Source organism: Neopelma chrysocephalum, unplaced genomic scaffold, assembly GCF_003984885.1.
Source record: "Neopelma chrysocephalum unplaced genomic scaffold, ASM398488v2 Primary Assembly neopelma1_24, whole genome shotgun sequence".
Classification (NCBI taxonomy): Eukaryota; Metazoa; Chordata; class Aves; order Passeriformes; family Pipridae; genus Neopelma; species Neopelma chrysocephalum.
This window is the reverse complement of record NW_020897693.1, coordinates 45,852,278-45,871,592: the sequence shown is the minus strand read 5'-3', so window position 1 is coordinate 45,871,592 and position 19,315 is coordinate 45,852,278. Positions and strand designations below refer to the sequence as shown.

Genomic DNA, 19,315 nt, shown 5'->3' with positions numbered 1-19,315 from the left:
CACGGCTGTGCCGGGTCTGTGGAGGTGCAAGGAGAGCCTCTCTCTCTATGGGAGAGCCGAGCCGCGGGCAAAGGGTTAACGGGAGCCTGGCGCGGCGGGGCAGGGACCGGAGGAGGTACCGGCACTGGGATCTCCAGCCCGGGTCAGCAGCAGCGAAAGGGTTAATGAAACGCTTCCATGCATTGAGATGCTAATTGTCAAGATAGTATATTACTTGGGGAAAGTAATTTGATTACTCGAAACTCCCACTAAGAAGGCAAGCTTGTGTCCTTCCATCTGTCGGGCTCTGTGAAAGATGATGAATTGAGCTCCAAATTCACGTGTGATGAAGTCACTGTCATTCCCCGCCAGCCCAGCCCGCTGCCATGCCCACCGCGCAGAGGGTAGCACCGCATTTCAACTTTCCCTCGGAAACCCAGGAGGCACAGTAACCTGTTACTTGCTGCTGCTTGCTTTTTTTTTTTTTTTTTTTCCCTCCCCGTTTTCTGCCTCAGCGCTACAACTGAGTCATTCTGGTGCCCATGGCTCGTGGGTATACAGGGCTCCCACCGCGCGCGGCTCTATTCCCCACTTCAGCTGTCAGTGTTATTTTCGGCTAATGCAGATGTGGGGCTCGCTTGCCGGCGCTTTGTAGCCACTTGTCGAGAACCATTCGGAAAGCCTTAACTATGCATAAATCTGCAGAGTGAATGTTTTCTTTCATTCACTTGCTCCTATTATTTGATTTCTTGTAGGCCTCTGCAGCAGAAATGGAGAAAATAAGGTAAGTGAGACAGTTTATTTACATCTCATTATAGAGAAGAAATGTTCTGTTGCACAATGCACAATACAGGCTCTTGGAAAATATTTTGCTTAATATGATCAGAGTAAAATACTAGATTGCATGATGATGCAAGGCAAGCTGTGCTATAGAGACAAAAGAAAAGGAATGTGATTGTTCTAGTAAATCTGTTTTGCAGGGATGTCAATTCAGAAAGGATGTTTTACTCACAAACATGTTTTATTGCCAGATGCAGAGCATATTTGATTATATAAATGTTGTAGCCACTTGTCCATTTACTGCAAGAGCTTGCCATTCTATTTAATGAGGAAAGTGGATCAATAATTCATGAAAAAGCTGAAGAAAATATAGGCTTGACTTCAAAGCATCTAATTACTGTGGTTTGTTTCAATATAGCACTGTAACACTGGTGTTCGATTTTTGTTTTATATTGTATACCAGCCAGATAAATCTTGTCTCCTCTGTGTTTAAAATGTTGTCATACTGTACCAGTTTCTCAGCACATCTCTCTGCTTTAAGCAAAAGGAGATGGGTTTTATAACATAAGTTTTCCATCTCATGTCCTAGTGCAAGTCTGCTTTGGGGGATATTGCTTTTGTGTATGTTGTTGAGAAAGAAAAAGAAAGAAGAAAGCATTCTAGCCCTTTTTAATAAATAAATTCAAAATTACTAAAAATCTTGTCTATTAACACATTTTCAAAGTGATAGGTAAGAACTGAACTTTTTACTACCCTTTCAATACTTTATGGAACTTATTTTCTTAACCAAAACCACTGGCTATGATCTTATTTGTTTTTATTGAGCAAGCCCTAATTCCTTCTCTGAACCTGGTAACTCTGGTTAGTGTCAACTGTTGTCCAAGAACAACTTTCTAGTTTCCTTCAGTTTGGAATGGCTATCCTGAGCTATTAGAAATGCAGAAAAGTTCTAGAATTCTAGAAATACTTGGGGAAGAAGTGGCAAACGCAAAAGGACAGAAATTTGACCAAGTGTTCCATGAATTCTGGGCTGGAAACAGAATCCTGTCTTTCTTTTGAGTAAAAGGAGGTTAAGTCTTACAATGGACTTGAAGATGTCCGAAAGTTTCTAATAGAATATACATTTTAAAGCACTTCAGTTGAACATATTTTGTAGTGTCTCATGACAATGAAAGTACTATAACTTTTGGGCTGAAAGCAAAACACTGTGCAATGTATTATGGATTTGCATGTATATAAGCACCATAATGTTAAAGCTGTGAGTTTTTCCTGAGTAATGCCTGACAAAGTGCCTCAGTGCGTGGACCTGTGTTTAGTAAAAATTCCAAACAAGATCACCTATGGTATATGCACACTCATGTCATAAATAACTCTCTTAGAAGATGCAAACAAATATGTATTTACATGTTTGCTTGATAAGCAGGTGTGCACAAATGCAATACAGTGCTTGTAATACTTTCCTGAGCATACTTTGGCTTCTGCTTTTAATAGACAGGCTCTTGCTACATTTGCAATAATGGGCTGCAAAGCCCAGGAGAACAAGTGGAATGTATTGAAAGAAAAAGAAATAATTTGCTATGACGAGAATAAATATCCATAGAATTCCATTTTCCTAGCACCGTAATTTTGCAGCTGTCAGCCACACAGCAGTCCTTACCTCAATACTCCTTGAGTACTACATAGATGGAAAAGCCCATACTGCCCCATTGAAGGAAATAGGAGCTTAGCTTGTAACTCCAAAAAGAGAAAGATCAGGCTCTCTCAGGAGTTTGTTAAAGAAAATTTCTGTTAACAATTCTTATGTGCAGAAGTTGATTCTGACAGATGTTTGTCCCCATCACCCAAGCAGGTGCAAGGCCAGTGCAAGGGTTCCCTGTGCTCCTGGGTAGAACAGAGAGCTGGGCTGGAAGAGATCTGGCAGGACCCAGGCAGAAGCTGCACTGCTCCATCCCAAACTTTTCCAGGCTCCCTGTCTACAGACAGTCATTCTCTTGGATGCAAACTGAAAGAATCCTCAGCAGTTTAAGGAAACTATCTAGAGTCATTATTTTAAATAGCTGGTGAACTTACAGCCATGAGAGAATTAGATTTTTTTCTAAATTTATCCAAGTCTGGCACCCAGGTAAAAACCAAACTACCATGTGTTTTAACCACAGGTCATGAAGAAAGATAATCTAAACCTTGGAAAAGAAAGAAAGAAAAAAGAGAAAAATGGTAGGCTGGGAGGAAAGAGGGTTAGGGGTTTTTGCTACATGTAGAAACCAGTGCAACATCATTGGAAAAGCCATTCCTACATGATACTTGAGTTTGTTCTGCCCTATCTCCTGTGCCCAGCTCTTTCCCCACTCTATTTTTGCTAACAGCTGAGGATATTCCATCCCATATCACCTGGGATGGTGTTTGCCCAAGGACTAGAGGGTGAGCCCACATCAGCTGTAGAGCTGGGGTGCACTGAGGGTACAAGGCTCATGTGAAAGAGGGAGGAGAGGGGGTCTGTAATGAGCAAAAAGGAAACAAACCAAAGCCTTATTACAGAAACAGGAGAAGAAGAGCAAGGTGGATAACCACAGAACAATGAAGCCAGGTTGAAAAACCTCAGGGTTAGAGAAATATAGGTTTGCATTCCACAACGCAGTTCAAGAGAAGAAAGTCTTTTAAATATGAAGAATAGGTACATAGAATCACACTTTTCAGAGATGCTGCTGACTGTCCATGGGAGACCACAGAGCCAAATACATTAAGAAGGGAGCTCTGGAGGTCTTTGGGCACTTTGCACATTCTTCAACCCAGGAGAATGGGGATGCATCTGAGACATCCCCAAGGACTGGGTGGCCAGGCCCATTCAGAGAGAGGGGCAAATGCAGGAGCCTGAAAAATCGATCCACTGGTGACCCATGCTTTCTTCAGCCATAAAATTCACTGAGCCAGGGCAGCACAAGCAATAGTGCAGCAAACTAATACATCTCTTAGTGTGACATTCCTTCACTGAGAATCCAGCCAGAAAGATGCAATTCGTCTCACGTAACACAGTAATAATTCCCCTTGCAGACCAAGGAGATGCTACGACCTGCAATGTCACATGCTGCCCTTTTCAGCAGGGGCTTGCTGTGACAGCGTTATGTGTGGAAGGAGCAGTAGGAAACAGAGGTGGGAGGTTATCAGTATTTAGCCTGACAGAGGGACAACTTCCTCTAGAAGTGGAAACATGCTATTTTGTGCTAAAACTTTGACTAGAAAAATCAGTTACTGCAATGAAATCTTCTCACTGTGGATGATTCTTAGCAGTATATAGTGTTTATTACATCTCAAGGTACCAATACATTAGGCAGAAGTAAGGCTAACTACTAATCACAAACCTCTTGAGGATCTGCATTTATGTAGGTTGGCTGTATATGGTTATACAGTCACTTTAAACATTAATTACTTCTGACTCCAACCTTTTAAATACAGTTTTTTTGGATCTGGTTCTTTTTTCATGCCTATAAATATGGACTGAAAATCTTGGTTAATTAAAGTGAATTTCAAATATACCTATACTATCTTATTTTGACTCAGTAATGTGCTATCTTTGGTGCATATATGCAAGAGAAGCACATACCTTCCAAGTCTGAGACTTTGTAGATCTGTGTGGCTGGCATACAAAATTGCGAGTCCTCTGGAAACTGGTCCTTTAAGTCAGATTGAATCAATAGCATGGCTAGATGTGCAAATGAAAGACCAGTTCCACTGCAACTCCAGTAAAAACTCCTGGCAGCTTTTTCTTTGCTTCCATTTCATCCTGCTTGAAATACAGCTTATAATATTCAACTTTTCAAGTGAAGATGATGTAAGATTTGGCAGAAGAGACCTCTACATATATTTTGTACAAAAATATTGACCAGAGTCAATACTGGAGAGTATCTCACTCCACAGGAAATACCACTTAAGGAGACAGATATTGTTCAGTAGAAGCTTTTTCTTTTTTTAAAGACACTCCTAAAATTTCAGTGACAATTCAGAAACTCTATAAATCAATATTCTCAGTTCTAAGCTTTCAAGATCCACAATAGGCTGAACTGTACTCAAAACAGGACACATCATCACCATCAATTGCCAGGCTCATGATGCCTGTAAGGACACTGGCTTTCTACTTTGCAGTATAATCATGGTATTTCCCAACTGAGGATTACTTTATTTTGGTAGCATCAGTAGGGGCACTTTACTAATCATCCAGGGATCTCCGATAAAAGTGACCTATGTCTCAAGGAACCTGCAAGGCAACATCTTCATTTCACTGTAGTCCTTGTCTCAGAACATATGAAAGTGAAGTGATTTGTTTTGCACACACAGCTGGTAGTAAGTCAGCAGCTTGATCCAAGTCTCTTGAATTCTCAGACTTGGACTTTTCTCAAGCATGTTTGAGTTCATCTGTGGTAAGAAAAGAATATTGGTTTCTTCAAAAGGAACATCAGAGGCACGTGCAGTTCTAGCCATAGTTTACTGATAATTTGAATACCTTCCTAAATGCCCACCTGATCATGCTGCCTTCCTTGTACTTGGTATAAATATAGCCCTCTTCATATGCTAATGAACACACTGCAATTTCCTGCCATCCCCACCTTGTCCTTATTCCTCTCTCAGCCTGTATCTACATTAATTTTACCATGTACTTGAACACAAGGGGAGGATTTTTTCCCCAGAAAGTTAATCAACAAACATGGTTTACTTTACCCTAGGTCTGGTCTTCACATCCACAGCTGATACGCTGGGAGCCACTGCCTTATACAGAAGCAAAATGCCACAGGACAGCAGCGGGGCTGCGCAAGAAGCAGCTCCACCATCTGCTCAGCAGTGTCTTCGGGCTCTAGTTGATGCTGGGATGTGAAACCCCAGCTGAGGACACAAGCAAAGAGATGGAACAGGGCAAGCTCAGAAGAAATAGAGCATAGGGAAATGCTAGTGTACAAGGGCCATGAGCTTGGGGTCACTGGAGCTTGCAGTAAAACGCCACCGACCTGGGCAAATTTGAGGTCCATTTTGAAAGAAGGAGAAGAAAAGAAAAAATATAAGAGAGCTGCCTAATGTATATTCAAACAGGTAAAACAGGTTTTCATTTTTTCTCCGTTTTGCAAGCTGTTTTCATCTGCCAGGCAGTCCCAGCAGCAGTGACAGCCCTGCAGTGCTGTTTTCAGCACATCTGGTTTGTTCATGCTGCCATCCAAGATGTGACTGCAGCTAAATCACACATATCTCTCTCCCCCCCCCCCCCCGAGACTACAGTCAGCTTTAAGTTTGGTGATTGTCAAACATAGCAATGGGAGCAATGGATACATATGGATATATTCACAGCCCCCAGGGGAACTATATCCCTGGAACTAGGATCAGTTGAGGGACAGAGCCATGGTGATCTCCCTATACTAGCACCACTGTGAATTTTGTTAAGGCTGTCACAGGCACAGTATACTTCTGCAGCCCATCACACTTAATTTCCACTATTACTATTACCTGTGCTGGTCAGTCAATCCAGCACTACTGCAGCTGAGGCAGGAGGGTTACTGCTATATTGACATAAAATGCTGTGTCCTGAGCTGCTGTCTGCTGCTTGGAAGAATGATCTACAAGGTAGTGATGTCAGTATGGAAGGAACTATCTCCAGTCACCTGATGTAATAAGTGTTGTGTTACAGTACCTTTTAGTTCTAGATAGACACTGAATGGAGCAAAAGCATCCAGCAAACAAGAGACGTGACATGAACAGAGGGCAGAACAGATTTAAGTTAAATGAAACCAGGTATAGCTGTGTAAAGTGGCCCGCAGGGACAAGTGGGAGATGAGCAAACAGCTGAGGAGACCAAGGAAGTAGGTAGGAGGAGATGAGCCATGCCATCAACCAGGAGCTGCAGTGAGTCATGGGGAAGAGGCTGGACCTAAGCAATACCGAGCTTACAAATAATGTTCTGCCTACCCCTTTCTTGCAAGGCAAAATGCATCATGGAGCAATGCCATGAGCTCCTCATGAAAAAAACAATGGGGGGGGGGAAGAGAAAGAGAAAAAAGAGGCATTTTGGACAAATTAAGAAAAAAATAAATCAAAAAGTCCATTTCTTATAGTGTTTGGATTAGTTCAAAACTTTGTACCATAGGGAGTAGAGCTTAGTTTCTTTTTCTGTTCTTGGGTTCTCCCCCTCCCACCCCCAAAGACACGGTGATCCATGATGCTAAGAAAATTCAAAGGTGGGAAAATTGGATGCATCCAGTTTATTGCTAACAGTGAGTAGGCTTCAGTTTATGTAAGCATTTTGACCAAAGCTACAGGGGGATATGTGCCAAACACTGAAAGCAGCAACTTACAAAGCAAACAGTGGCAGTGACTGCAGCAATAACAAAACAATCTTATAAACTGAAGAGTACTAAGTGCCACACTACAAACCCCAGATGGTTCAAGGGCAGTACAGTTTGTGAACCACACTTGGGTGTGTTCTGTGGTGAAATCAAATAGAATTTGAACCCTTGCTGCTGCTACAGCTCACAGACTGATGAAGGAAGGAGATACCTTGGCTGCAAACACTATTACAGGCTTTTGCAATTTCCAGCTCTGCTGCTGCTGGCATGGCTTAGGCAATTTAATTTACTAATCAATTCTTGATTTACACACAAGTGACTTTAGAATGCATTCAAATAAAAACTCTGTTATCACCACATTTGATTCAGTGTTCTTTAAAAATCAAAAGCATCCAAAGTATATCAAAACTATTAAGCTTTTCACATTAAAAAAATTGAAAAGGCTGAGTTGTCTTAATGTTTTAGTGATGACCTAAAGCCAGCTTAGCATGAAGTACAATGTGCTGAAAAATAGGCAGTAGATAGTGAGCTATAATCATGCTTTTTGGAATTCATGAGTATGAGGGTTGTATAATTCACAGAGCCCTCCGGTAGGATAGCAGGATCAAAAGTGCCTGTATCACAAAATATTCTGAGTTGAAAGGGACACACAAGGATCTGCAAGTCCAGCTCCTAAGTGAATGGCCCCTCCAGGGACTGAACCCACAACCTTGGCATTATTAGCACCGGGCTCTAACCAACTGTACTGTGTCCCAGGCCTTCTCTATTTCCTTCATAGGTTTCTCTCATATGTGTGACCATCCTACTGCTCATGTGAACTGCACAACTCTTGTTATTCAGCTCTTCCTGGAGCAACAAGATCTGCCTCACTAGACAGTACACAGTCACTGCTCGTTTCTTGGTCTGTAGTAATGTTTGTACTGGGATAAAAGAGCCTGCATATCACATGCAGTTATAGTCCCTCTTAAAGCATGACTTTCTTTACATATACATTTGTTGAGCTCTGAAAATCACTGACAAATCTAGTTGTCATCCTAAACTTGCCCAACTGTCACCATGTCAGCAAAACCATAACTGAGAACTTGCATGCAAGAGAGCATACACACACCTCATGCAGCAGACTTGCATCTAGGAGGGCAAACAGTGTTTGAGAAGAACGTTATTGGCAAAGCAGTGGTTAACTGACTCGCGTGACATACTAGGACTGTACTCACATGACTGCACAAATGCTATTTCAACTGCTCAGAGCAAAATGCAAATTTCTACCACCTCACCTTGATTTTTCCCATCTTTACAAAAAGGAGGAGAAAGAGGAGGAGGGTGTCCTAGAAGAAAAGAGGAGCTTCAAACTTTTTCTGGAAACCACTGAGCTCTTCAGAGAGTCCCTGCTGTTCTACAAAGACCTTTATGTTCACAAGAAATTCTCATGACTCAACAGTTCCAAATTGCTGCCCTCTGTTCGACAAGACCAGTTTCATATCCATGTCAGAGCAAAGGGCCTTAACTTCGAAGTTTCCACACAAAGCAGGTCAAGCAAATGAGCTCATTTTATGCTTCTGTTAGCTGTAGCTGCCATTTAGACAAAAGGGTTGGTTTAAGGAACTGCTCTATTTTTAAGGCATTCCAAGAGCTATAGTGGACTTCCCAGCAATGAATGGCAACTTAATCTTTTCCCTCGACATCCCCCAAGAGCTCATTCTTGCAACAGGCAATTCGAAGAGATAAGCAATCAACACTCCTCTTTTCTGTGCTTTTCTGTTTAAAAAGTGTTAAATCTTTCTGTTGTTATTTTACTCAGGGATGCTGGCTTAACAAAGGTATTGCACAAATTAACACATTATTCAATACTTCACCTGTACAGAGTAGTCTACAGATAAAAAAAGAAATTGTCTATATATCTGTATAATTGATCTTACTGCCAAGAAGTCCTACAGATGTTGGTGCTTGGAATTACATTTAAGTAGCACTAAATGCTACTTAAAATCATGACACATGACTTTAGCTAAGTTCGTAACCGCTGGGTCACCTGCCCTTTGAGATATTATTTCCTCATGTTATGAATCCTATCTCTGTCATGTAACAAGGAAATAGTATTTCCAGGGAGTTAGTCAGAAACAGTCCAGACCAAGACGTACCCAGTACATTCCAACATTTAAAGCAGACCCGTGAGTGGCTGAAAAATAAATATTTTGCAGCTCTGCCCAATATTCGTAACAATTCAGTGGGGAATTAGTAACAAGGTACATTCACAGACAGAGTCACGTCCTTAATGATGAGGCAAGTGCTGCTTTCTATATGGAAATAGAGATTTTGTAGACTGCATACAAACTATCTACAGCACTGAAACAGTCCTGTTTGAATTCAAAATAAATGGCATACTTATTTTCGACTCTCAGCTTGTGAACAGAAATGATGCTTTTATTTGTATTTGCATTCTGAATTAGATTGATAAGAGACCAACAAATAAAGAGGGAAAGATTGAGTCAAATACTCTGAAGATTGGATAAAAATGAGAAACACAGCAAACTAGCCCAAAGCAAGGCAAGTAGAGTGATAAAAGACAGAACAGCAATAATATTTAAGCAATTACCTGGAAAGCAATAGCACAGCTCAACACACAGAAAGTTTTTATTGTCCCAGTCACAAAAAACACAGAAAGAAGTTTTTACACAAGCCCAAATGGGCTTTCAGTCCTACTCCTTTCAGTGCTAAATTCATAGACAGGTTTTTGCTAAAAGTGGTGCATGACTGGCCTGGCTTATTTTTGTCCAAATCTGCACAGCAGCTGGTTCTAGTACCCCCATTTTGCCATCTTCTTTCAGCCCTGCAAACACAGCATCAAGCAGAGCCACGTGGGGAAGGAAACACCTGCTTTCTGAACCCACAGCAGCAGCATGACCCTGCCAAGTCTGAGCCTCAGCAGTTCCACTTCATTTCTGAACCTTCACAAGCCTTTAGCAAAGCAAAAATTTCCTGGCTTGTCCCTGTCCTTACTGTACCAATGTCACCAAGTGCAACGGGCATGAGAGGCAGGCTTCCAAGTAGATTTTCAACCCACACTTCAAAATGTAGTCTAGAATATCCCAGTTATCTTTGCTCTGGAGCCCCCAGATATCTGACAAGCTTTCAGAGGTGCCCAAGTAAAGTGGGCTGGTGGAAGTAATGTGAATGCTGGAATTTGCTATTTTCTCATTTGTGGAAGACAAAGCAGTACCCTTGTTCTGCAGCTGGAACTGCTGTGATAGTGCTGGAGACCCCTTCCTAAAATGACATTCCCAGTTGTGGAGTCTCTTGAATCACTTTTTTTTGTTTCTTTCGTCCTGCTTTATTTCTTCACAAGATGATGACAGTGCCTTTACATCAAATGTTCTTTATCAAACTCTTTCACTACTGAAGGGACCAAGAGCAGGAAGCCTTTAGGAATTACACAGTTGTCCCCAGTTCCATGTGAAAGAAGGACCAAATTCAAGAGTCTTGGTTTTCCACAAAGAAGGTTAGTTAGCCCTTTGTATAATAAAAGGGGTAGCTCTGGCGACAGACCATATGGGCAGGAGAGGGAAGAAATGAGTCATAGATAGAGGAGACTGACATGACTTTCTTTGGGCCAAATTTAGCTGACCTATACTGTTTGGTAACAAAGTAACCTCTCTCCCTCCCCGCCCCACTTCCCTCCTTCTCAATCTACAAGGACATCACAATCTAAATGTAATGAATTTTTTTCTGAGAAATTAAAAATACATGAAATTATAGCACTAAACATGTCCTTTGCTAACAAATGTCAATTAAGAGAAGTAAAGCTGTCTTGTCTATTGCATATGATGCAAAAAGTTCTAGATAATGGGTAACTTCTGACAAGAAAAACATCTTTTTTCTTCACCTTGGCAAAGCTGCTGATGCAGATTTTTACAGTAACTGTAGAATTCAACTTGCTTTCCTTTAACAGTGTTATGCTTTCTAAGTTGACAAAGCCTCAGCAGATTCAGTTACTAGAACTGATGGGTTTCACTTGCTGTGAGCTTCTGGAGGGTTTTCCTTACAAACCAGATATTCAGATGACTGAATATTATCTAAATATAAAAGAAAAAACCTCCAAGAGAAATGTCCTGTTAATTCCTGGAATTCCAAGTGCACTTGGAGCCATTTAAGAAAAACAGCTAATCTAGAAAATGCTAGTCTAGCCAATTTTACTTAATATACTTTGCTTTTAAGAACATTTATTTTCATCTAAAAGCATTCTTTTTCAATGCAGTGATAACTCTCCCATGGTCCACTGTGGAAAACAACTTTTATTATAACCTAAGAATGTATAGCAAATAAGCTTCAGCAGCTACATTTTATTTAGACTCAAGAAATGTGGAAGGTTTGAGTTACACTTTCAATGGTTCGAAATTTTAATGAGTGCTTTTCAGTAACACAATGTGGAACGGACTTCTCAATTGTGGCTTTGCAGTCGCTTTGCATTCTCATGTCCATCCCCCGAAGAGAACTCCAAATCCTATTGCACAGTAAAACTAAAATTTACTAGGATTTTCATCTCAAGGTTCCTATAGCACTAAACTACTAATTATCATGGCAGGCAGAGCAGACAGTTCTGATTAAATTTCCAGCCTGGATTTGTAGACCATCCCATCTCCTTATTCATCATCTCTATATGCACAATATTGGGAAACATCTTAAGATATAAATAGGCATAGATATGGTTGCATGCTGAATTCTAAGTAAGTGAATGAATCCATTACTGCATCCTTGGAGGACTCCAATTTTTTCCCAGAACTACAGCTCCTTTTTGAGTGTTATCTACCTCATTATGCATAGATTAGTTACATTACATATTGGTTTGCACAGACCACACAGAAGCTGAAAACAGTTTGCAGAGATATTAATGTAATAGGAGACTCAAGAAAACAACACATTCTTTTATCTAAAAGGCAATGTTATTTATACTTTTTTACATTCATATGAAGAACAAAGCACTCACATGATACTCCTGTCACTCATATCTAAAGCATTGCCTGCTACAAATCTGCATTCATGGGACCCATAGCTGGTGTACACCATGGATTCGTGGCACAAATTGTTTCCTTATACCTTTGTTATGAGCCACCGAACTGAAGACTACTTCACTGCAACTTTGACAATGTCATAAGACATTGGCATTAACAGCAGAATCAGCAAAATGAACAAAAACTGTTATCCCTTTACTAGTGGAAGCTCTTTTGTAGAAAACTATTACTTGCAATTTCTATTCTTACCCTGGCTATTTTCTTCCACACTAGAAGTTAGGGCACTGGCTTGCAGAGTCATTGCCAAATTTAAGGGCAATTATGCAATGGAAAGAGGAAGAATGAAAGGTCAGAGATTGTACATCTGCTTGAAATGCAGGTGGTGAAGGTGTTGCCATTACTGAGTTGAAAATATGGACTGTGGTCCAAAGCTTTGAAGCCTCTGATGGTCTTGCTCTGCAGACACATGTTGCAGACACAGTCATTAGGATGCTCTCTCTCTGAAGCCTGAAGCACTGTCAAAGTGCAAAGGATTTCCCTTTTTTTTTTTTTTTAGCACTAAGTCACAAAGTTCTGTCTCCTCAGGGAACACTTACCACCCTTTCTAGAGTAATGAAGAGTTTCAGTTAGAAGCTGGCAATCTTTCACGGGCAATGTGTCAGACTGTATTTTTTGTTCCTAATTTAGTTTAAAGATGTTACTAGACAACATTAAGAGGCTGGGAGTCACTGCCTCTCACAGATGCTTCTATCAAGATGCTGTGGATCCCGAATTCCAGTCCTGTGCTGACCCTGTCAGATGAGCAGAAATCCCACGATGTCTGCAGACCACTGGGAGCCCTTCAGAAGGAGAATTTTATAAATGTGCAGAATATTGCTTCTATTTTTTTTCCCCTGACTCATTCATTCTGCATCACTTGACATTTTAACATATTGCCATATTAACCACCAAAAGTCTGATCTATGAGCATGACTTCAAATGTGTATTTACGAGAGTAGAGATGCAGTGGCATATGGACCTCCAGCTGGTGAAAAGTAGGAATGGTACTTTGTAGAGTTTGAGTCACTAAGTAAATTAAAAAAAAAAAAGACCATCTCTACAGTTAAAAAGTTAGAGAGAAAAGCTTGGCTTCTCAGAACTGGAGTAGTTTGAAAGACAACTGCAACAAGGCCAGTACTAGAAAGCACAAAATATGAAGGCATTAAATAAACTAGAAGCTATGTTGTTTATTATAAGAGGTATATGCAAACAGGATGTTTCCTGCTAAGGCTGTAAGAAATAGTACCACAGGGGGAGTGATGTGAGACAGAAGAGTGACGACAGTCTGTTCCTCTTGAACAGGAGGAATAAAAATCACTTTGAGAGTGAGGGTGACACTGGAGGAAGTGTCTTTTTTATTGAGGTCATAACCACCTACAACCAAATGCAAAAGCCTCCAGCCTTTCCCCCCACCTCTCCCTAGCCTTGTGTGTTTTTCTCAGGTGTTTGACACCCATTTGCCTTCCCTCCCCAAATGGCGACTTGGGTCTGCAGAATATCAGCTTCTGGTGTTTCCCACCCCAGCAGTTTTTAAGAGATTAATCTCTTATTTAAGCCACCAAAGCTTGAGTCCTCCTGGGAAGTAGTTTGTTCCTTCTCATCCTGCTTTCTACCCTCAGACTTATTTGTCCCCACTGTTACTCTGAGAACAGTTGAAAACTCTCTGCCTAAGGATATGTAAGAAAGATTAATTTTCATCTCACTTCAGAGAATGAGGTTCACTATTATGCTCTAATGCCAGTCTAGTTCATCAGCCTTTTCACTTTACCTATTTCCCTTAGAAGCCCAGATGAGGAGAAACCCAGGTTTCATAGGACAGTTCTGCAATCTCTGTCCACAGTGCTGCCAACCGTTGCCCTCCTCTCACTTGCACTCCCTCTCCAGCCCTGCTCATTCAGGAGTGGTACTGTGGCTTTCGCAGAGAGATGCAACAAAAGGGAGTCTCCTGCAGCTCCATCAATGCAGCTGCTAAGCAGAAGCTGTCTTTCAATAACTGGGACCTTTTTCTAGAATGTAGTAAACAGAAAAAAAAAAAGGCGATTTGGTAAGGGGAAAGATTAATAGATAAACATTTTTTGTAATGCGAGAGGAAGATATAGAAGGAAAGGCATGTGCCTTCAAAAAAATAGAATATTGTCTGGGGACTATTAAATAACAATATAACTAATTACCTAGATAATTATCTTCATGCTGGAGCACCAAACAGCTGAAGTACAGAAGCTGCTGAAAGCACTTACTATAGTAAATTACTGAAATGGTTCTCATGGTTTATTCTGCTGAATTAGGGTACTAAAAGAAGTGTGTTACATTATTTCTCTATTGACTCTTCCACACGTGATTATTTATTATTAGATTCATAAGTACAAATCAGACAGGAAGGTCAAATAACTAATAGTTCTTGCCAGCTTTACCATATTACTGGCACTGCAAAGGTAGATACATTGTTTACTTGCATAATAAGAGTGATGTGAGTGATCATCAGAGTACTTGAATATCAGTCAGATAAAAAACCCCTCTAGATCAGCATGCAAAGCACTCACGTAAATGTCGTATTGAAGTTGTAATGGAAAGGAAATAAAAAGCATGCCTTTTTTGCCTACCCTTCTCTGAACAAAGAGCAGAAACTCAGGAGAGAGAGAGAGAAACGTGAAATCATTGCTTGCACTGTGTAGGTTTGTTTGACCAACGAAGGAACATTTGAACTTCTAGATGTCAGCCAGGTCTCAGAAACCCTCTGTGGCTCCTGCAAGTATTGCTGCCCTCTTAAAGGCAAGGCTGAGAATGGTTAAGTGACTTCTCCAAGTTCTTTGAGGGGCTTCTGTCGAAGCCAAGAGAGCACGTGCACAGTTTTTTGCAATAAGACAAAGAGGGCAGAGAACATAGAGCAAGAGAACAAAGTTCTTGCTCCAGAAACAGAATAACCATTTCTGAAATTAGTACTTTCAATTCGCTAATGAGCAGGGACAAGTTCCAAAACAAAACATCCCTCAGCCAAGTCAAAATGCTCATGGGTATTCGTTACTTCTTTCCTGTCTGACAAATTATTTCAAAATTAATTTGCGACTGTTTTTCTCCCCATTTCCTCTCTACAGCATAGCATGAGGAAGGATCCAGATACAAAGACTTGTTCTAGACTTGTCCCCAAACAAATAATCCCCACAAAATCAGTGCTACTCATTGCACAGATACAGGCTCTTAACATCACTTAGGGATACTGGAGAAGCATTGCTGCATACATTCTTGCAAGAAAAGTACTACCAGCAGTATATTTAAGAGCTAAATTCACTGCCAGTGGGAGCAGACTCAACTGCATTCAAATCAGAATAGTTACTGCAGTTTCTACAGCTAACGTCTTTGATTTATTCTGATGTTTTCCTGTACGTTAAAAAAGGTCAACAAATAAGGAATAAAAACCAGTGTGAGATGAAGGCAATTAACATGGCTTCAGTTTCAATAGTGGGTTCCCCCCCCCCTTCCTGACATCTCTCAACTTCAGAGAGAGAAGCCCAATTGTAGCTACCATTTCTATGCCCTTTTCAGGTTATGGTAATTGCCATTGTGTAGCATCACAGTACTAGGGCTTCTGCTCGATCCTTCTCCCCATTTTGTGCAGGTAGCAGCAGGAGAATTTTCTTTTGATTTATTCTTCTAATAGCTTCAGCGATGTCAGAATATTAGCACTGCCTATTATCTAAAGGTTGCTTTGCAAATTCACTTTAAATGAAAATGTAACTTTTCAGTCATTAATGCACTGAAAGAAGTTGTGGTTAAAGGAGAAGATGGATGGTTTGGAAGCTTATCCATTACATTGAAAAGCGAATTATCAGTGAGAGAATCTAGGTGAAACAGGCAGTAGGAGAAATGAAAAGACAGATTGAGGTATCAATCAAAGAGACTTTCAGATCCTTTTCTTCTTTCAGGGACTGCTAAAGTAGGCATCTAGAGGGATGTAACAAAGCAAAGAGAGTCTTCTGCCATGTGGGAAAACCTGAGGCATTTTTGCTGCTCAGCCACTGGGGGCAATGCATCCTGTGCTCCAGGCAGGAGGGGCAGGAAGGCGGTAGTGGATGTTGGCAGAAACCTTCAGCTGCCATAGGGTACAACACACCAACTCCTTACAGGTGCAAAAGACAGTGGTTAAAGAAACCAAGAGGGTTGTTTAGTAAGAAGGAACTTTGCACCCAAGCTGGAAGCATCCTTGCAGGAAAATTCTTGCAACAGACAAGTTTGGGAAATGTACTTTATTCTCAAAACCAAAAAAAAATGCAAATAGATACCGCAAATAGCTTGGAGGCGATTTAAGATTCCAAAGACTATGGATCTGACCTTTAATGTTTTCAGGCCTCATTTTTCATCTGTAAAGTGGGGATGGTAGATAGTTCTTTTCCAGCTTAAAAGGACAAAATGAATTAAGCATATAGAAAACTATGAGGCATCTCCATCAAATGGTTATCTAATTCAAATTTAGCAGTTGCAGGTAGGACAAGAAAGTTTATTGATTAGTACAACACTGGAGGAAGATTCAAACCTACAGATGAGTCATAGCATAATGAGTTAACATTTGCTATTTGATTCTACGTCATTAAAAGCTCATGAGTTACTTCAGTCTTCATTAGATAAATATGGTATTGCAGTAGTTTCTGTGTAGTTCTTCACATTTGACTTGGAAAGACAGAGTGCCTTTTGATCCTTGTATCTTTTACTTCCATTCTCAAAAGTAGTCTTTGGACTCTGCATTATAAACTACATTCTTGATATGGATCTCCCATATTTAGGTGCTCTGATTGTTCAAAAGACTCTCCAGCTGGGTAGCAAGACTATTTGAGTGCTAATACAGTGATTGTAAAGAATGGGACATCAGTTCCCATTTTAGAACATAAATCTTGGCAAGTTTGAATGGAATGTATTCAAATGGGAACAAATGGACATTTTAAGCATGTAATTTAAAACAAAACATTCAGCACTTCCATGAACAAGCTCAGCAACTGCAACTCCCCTAGCCCAGCATCTAAGAGCCTGGGGGTGACAGTTCCAAGCCCACAGCCAACAAGCAGCACATGAGAGCACCTGGCCACAGTTTTCAGCAACAGGAACCCTGCACTCCAGGTCCGTTTTCTGTAGTTGCAGCTTTCAGCTAAGGCACTCACCTTTCTTCCTTACCTGTGGCTCCCAGAGGGACAATCACAGCTTCTCACGGTTACCAAGAGGGAAAAAGTCCCAGTTCTGGGGACATATCATCCAATCATCCAGAAAGTTAAGTCAAACATCCTAGAAAAAAAGCACAGAGGCAAATATATCAGACTTGGGTACATCATACATATATCCATGTGCTTATAGACACATCCATTTCCAACTGTCATGGAGTCTTTCTAAAATGCACTTTGAAAAGTTCTTCCTAAAAATCATGCTAAGGCAGAGAGCTGCTTACACTCTGCAATACTAGCAGTAAGCCTTATCTTTCCAACTGAGAGAATAAAAAAAGATTGAAAAAAAAAATCTACGTGGGGTTGAAAAAAGTGACTTGAAGATCAGGCTGCTTTTCCTCAGAAGCGAGCACCTTGTCTGCTTGTGGCATTTTGCTCTAGCAGAGAAGGTGTCGTGCATCAAATTAAAAAGATATCGAAGGAGACGACTGGAATGAGAATGAATAAATGCTGCAGCTGCACTGGGAAGAACTATAGAGCACACAGCTGGGAGAATTACTGTCTTCTGACCATTCCCGCAGTACACCAGTAATGATACTAAAGCACAAGAACAAAACTGGATTGTCTACTGCATGCTAGAGATATGCCTCCTCCTTAATCCTGTGTAGTTATTTTGAATTCAGTGAAGAAATTTTACTTTAACCAAAAAGTATGTCCAACCTTTCACTATGCAGCAACTATTAAAGGCACTGAAAGGACAAGCATACAGTGATTTTTTTTTCTGATTCCCATTCCAGTAGTGCTGCTATCAATATCTGGATAGTCAGATCCCAGCAACCACCTGTTACACACTGGGAGGATTAGATGACCTTTACAGGTCTCTTCACACCCAAACTTTTCTAAGATTCTAGGTCTACACATAAGGTTAAGCAAGAATTAATCCACTGAAGCTTTCCACTAGAAATTGCAAGGCAGCCCTGAAAGTCTGCAGTTCTCTAAAACATTCAGTGCTTTGCTACCAAATCCTCTCTTCCCTTCACTAGTTTTCACTCATGATTTTCCTAACAGTTGAAAATTTTTGGGGACCAGTGGTTTTGGTTTTCTTTAAATATAATATTTTTTCTTGGTCTGCTTTTTGGTCAGATTTAATTATGCTTTTTGCAATGACCTGAGACCAGATGATAGGGGAGAGGAAGGGTAATAAACATTGGTTAGAGAGTTTATGAATTTTCCATCCTTGAAAATATTCAGAATTCGACTGTACAAGGCCCCAGACATCCTGATCTGACTGAATCTGCTTTGAGCAAGAGGTTTGACCATAGGACTTTCAGAAGCACATTCCTACCTAATTTCTTCTATGATTCTATCTACTCCCAGTCTAGGTCCTTTATACACTGGGATTCCTATTGGAGGGAATGGGAGTTTAAAGGGCAACATCTGTTTCAACTGCAGATGTATTTAATATCAGTCTTTTTTTTTACTTTTACATGGTTCAATTTAAGCACAGAAGTCCTTAAATTTCACCCCTCTGACAGATGCCATCCAGCAGAGTAATTTCTGATAAACATTGGGCTCAAGCAGTTATAATTATATGGTTTTGCGACTCTATTTCATTTAAAGAAAAGCATTTACCAGAAAGAGACAAAGTGTTTCTATGCAGAAATGACTGTGTCAAGTTCCTTATTTTCCTTTAGGAATTTCGAAGTTGTGGGCAGAGGTAGGCAGGCATGAACATACACACACACACACACACACACTCACTTATGCTGCGTAGATATATATCATCATATTTGTGCTTGTAGCCGTGGTCAGTTAGGTGACTGATTCCATGTCTGCACATACCAGTGTTAGATTTCTGTGTATCCTTATGGCCATGCATGAAACATGTGTGCTGTTTTACTTGGTGAAATTCCTCCTCATCAGTGTAGAGATGAAGAGCCATGAATCTGACATTGGTAATTTAACTAGAACCCCATTGAAATTAATGCAATGTAAGAATGTGGCTGGGAGTCAGAGTATAAACCTGGTAAAAAAATACCAAAACAGCTAA

At 40.5% G+C, this 19,315-nt stretch overlaps 1 protein-coding gene across 6 annotated transcripts in view; it reads left to right on the top strand.

Moving 5' to 3' along the window:
- Positions 1 to 19,315, top strand: part of BEGAIN (brain enriched guanylate kinase associated) — a 161,569-nt gene that overhangs the window by 45,588 nt on the left and 96,666 nt on the right. For 4 of the 6 annotated variants that reach the window (XM_027673978.1, XM_027673976.1, XM_027673974.1 and 1 more), the window contains one exon: positions 735 to 763. In XM_027673978.1, the coding sequence (XP_027529779.1) occupies positions 735 to 763 (29 nt within the window). Of the gene's footprint in view, positions 1 to 155; positions 384 to 462; positions 764 to 19,315 lie in introns of those variants that run through there. The other 2 variants (XM_027673975.1, XM_027673979.1) reach the window with 2 other exon arrangements.